This window comes from Pteropus vampyrus, unplaced genomic scaffold (assembly GCF_000151845.1).
Source record: "Pteropus vampyrus isolate Shadow unplaced genomic scaffold, Pvam_2.0 Scaffold598, whole genome shotgun sequence".
NCBI classification, from domain to species: domain Eukaryota; kingdom Metazoa; phylum Chordata; class Mammalia; order Chiroptera; family Pteropodidae; genus Pteropus; species Pteropus vampyrus.
Genome location: NW_011889379.1, coordinates 12375 through 13721, shown reverse-complemented (window position 1 = coordinate 13721; position 1347 = coordinate 12375). Strand labels below are relative to the sequence as shown.

Sequence of the window (1347 nt, the reverse complement as noted above, 5' to 3'; positions counted from 1 at the left end):
TTGCTGGGCACCTTGAAACTGTCAGCCCTCTGACACAGAGCTCACCAGGCCTCCAGTCTGCACTGTGACCAGGTCTCGCCAATGTTGCATTTCCTGTCCGACCAGGTCTCACCAATGTTGCATTTCCTGCCTGGCCTTTCTCTGATCAGTCTGGCACCTGACCTCATGCTCTGAACGTGGGCTCTGGAGCAGCAAAGCCTGGTCGGCTGCTGGGGAGGCCAAGCACGGCTGCTTCCTGCCTCAAGTCAGCCCAAGGAGGGCCCCCTTCAGGCGGGGTCTCCCAGCAATTTAGATTGCGGAAGCTACAGGCAGATATTGATGGGCCTCTGATAATCCACCTGTGTTTTCCTTCCTAGTCTTGCATTCAATGGCATCTCTACAGAAGGAGGAAAGAGCCTCGCTCAGGCCCTGCAGCAGAACGTGTCTCTGAGAATATTCTGGTAATAAACAGAGTCGTTTTGAACGGTTGGGTCCCGGGGAGTATTCCAAAGACTGCACAGCCGAGACTCTTAACTGAAAAGCTGCCTCTCAGCTGAAAAGGCTCTAGGCCTTTCCTCAAAGTGAGGCTGCGAATTTCCTGCCAGAGAAGAGAATGGCCATTCCCAGAAGCACGAACAGGTGCAGAAGAGGGGTGCAGGGTAGGCAAGCCGAGGAGCGTGAGTTCAAGGCCTTAGCTTTCTTTGCCAGCCTGAGCCTCGGGAAAACCACAGGCTGGTCGTTCCGTCAGGAGTAGCCTCAGAACCACCCCCAGATTTGCCGTCGAGAGTCCCACTGTCATGCACGTGGCCCCAAATCTTTTCCCTTCCTCCCCTTACACAGCTTTCTTCCCCTTGCAGCCTCCTCCTTCGCCAAGTAGCCACATCAGGACTCGGCTTTCACCTCTCACCTGTCATAGGAAGCTCACTGTCCTCGGTCCCTCTCTGCATTCCAGGGGCGCTAATTAAGTGTATGTTGCCTACCAATGGTGCCTTCTTTCCTGTTTGTTTTTCTTTTGGTCATTTACTCTGTTTTAAATGTATTTATCTGTAGTTTTTTTACTTGCCTGTATCATAAATTCCTTACGGGTGAGGAAATTGTACCACACATCTCTCTCATCCTCCTCATACTGCTCTGTGCTCATGAGATAGTGGCTAAATTAGTTCATTAAAATGTCATCACTAGGAGCGTTCTGCTACTAGGCCTGCCTGGCCAGCAAATGCATTCTTAATTCTTTTCCCCTCGAAACAACATTTTGAAAAGCAATATTTTTTTTTGAAAAAATGTAAGACACTGAAGTCTGAAAAGTAGGAAGTGAAAGTATCTTCTCCTTCGTATTTTCTAAATATAACCTTTTCTTCTAGCCTTTTA

The 1347-nt window shown here is 49.3% G+C and overlaps 1 protein-coding gene across 5 annotated transcripts in view; it reads left to right on the top strand.

Annotated features, from left to right (window-relative positions):
• Positions 1-1347, top strand: part of NOD1 (nucleotide binding oligomerization domain containing 1) — a 27527-nt gene that overhangs the window by 16640 nt on the left and 9540 nt on the right. For all 5 annotated transcript variants that reach the window (XR_002778062.1, XM_023525681.1, XM_011384603.2 and 2 more), the window contains exon 9: positions 357-440. Coding sequence is in view for 4 of the 5 variants with exons in the window: in XM_023525681.1 (XP_023381449.1) it covers positions 357-440 (84 nt within the window). In the remaining variant the exon portion in view is untranslated. The remainder of the gene's footprint in view (positions 1-356; positions 441-1347) is intronic.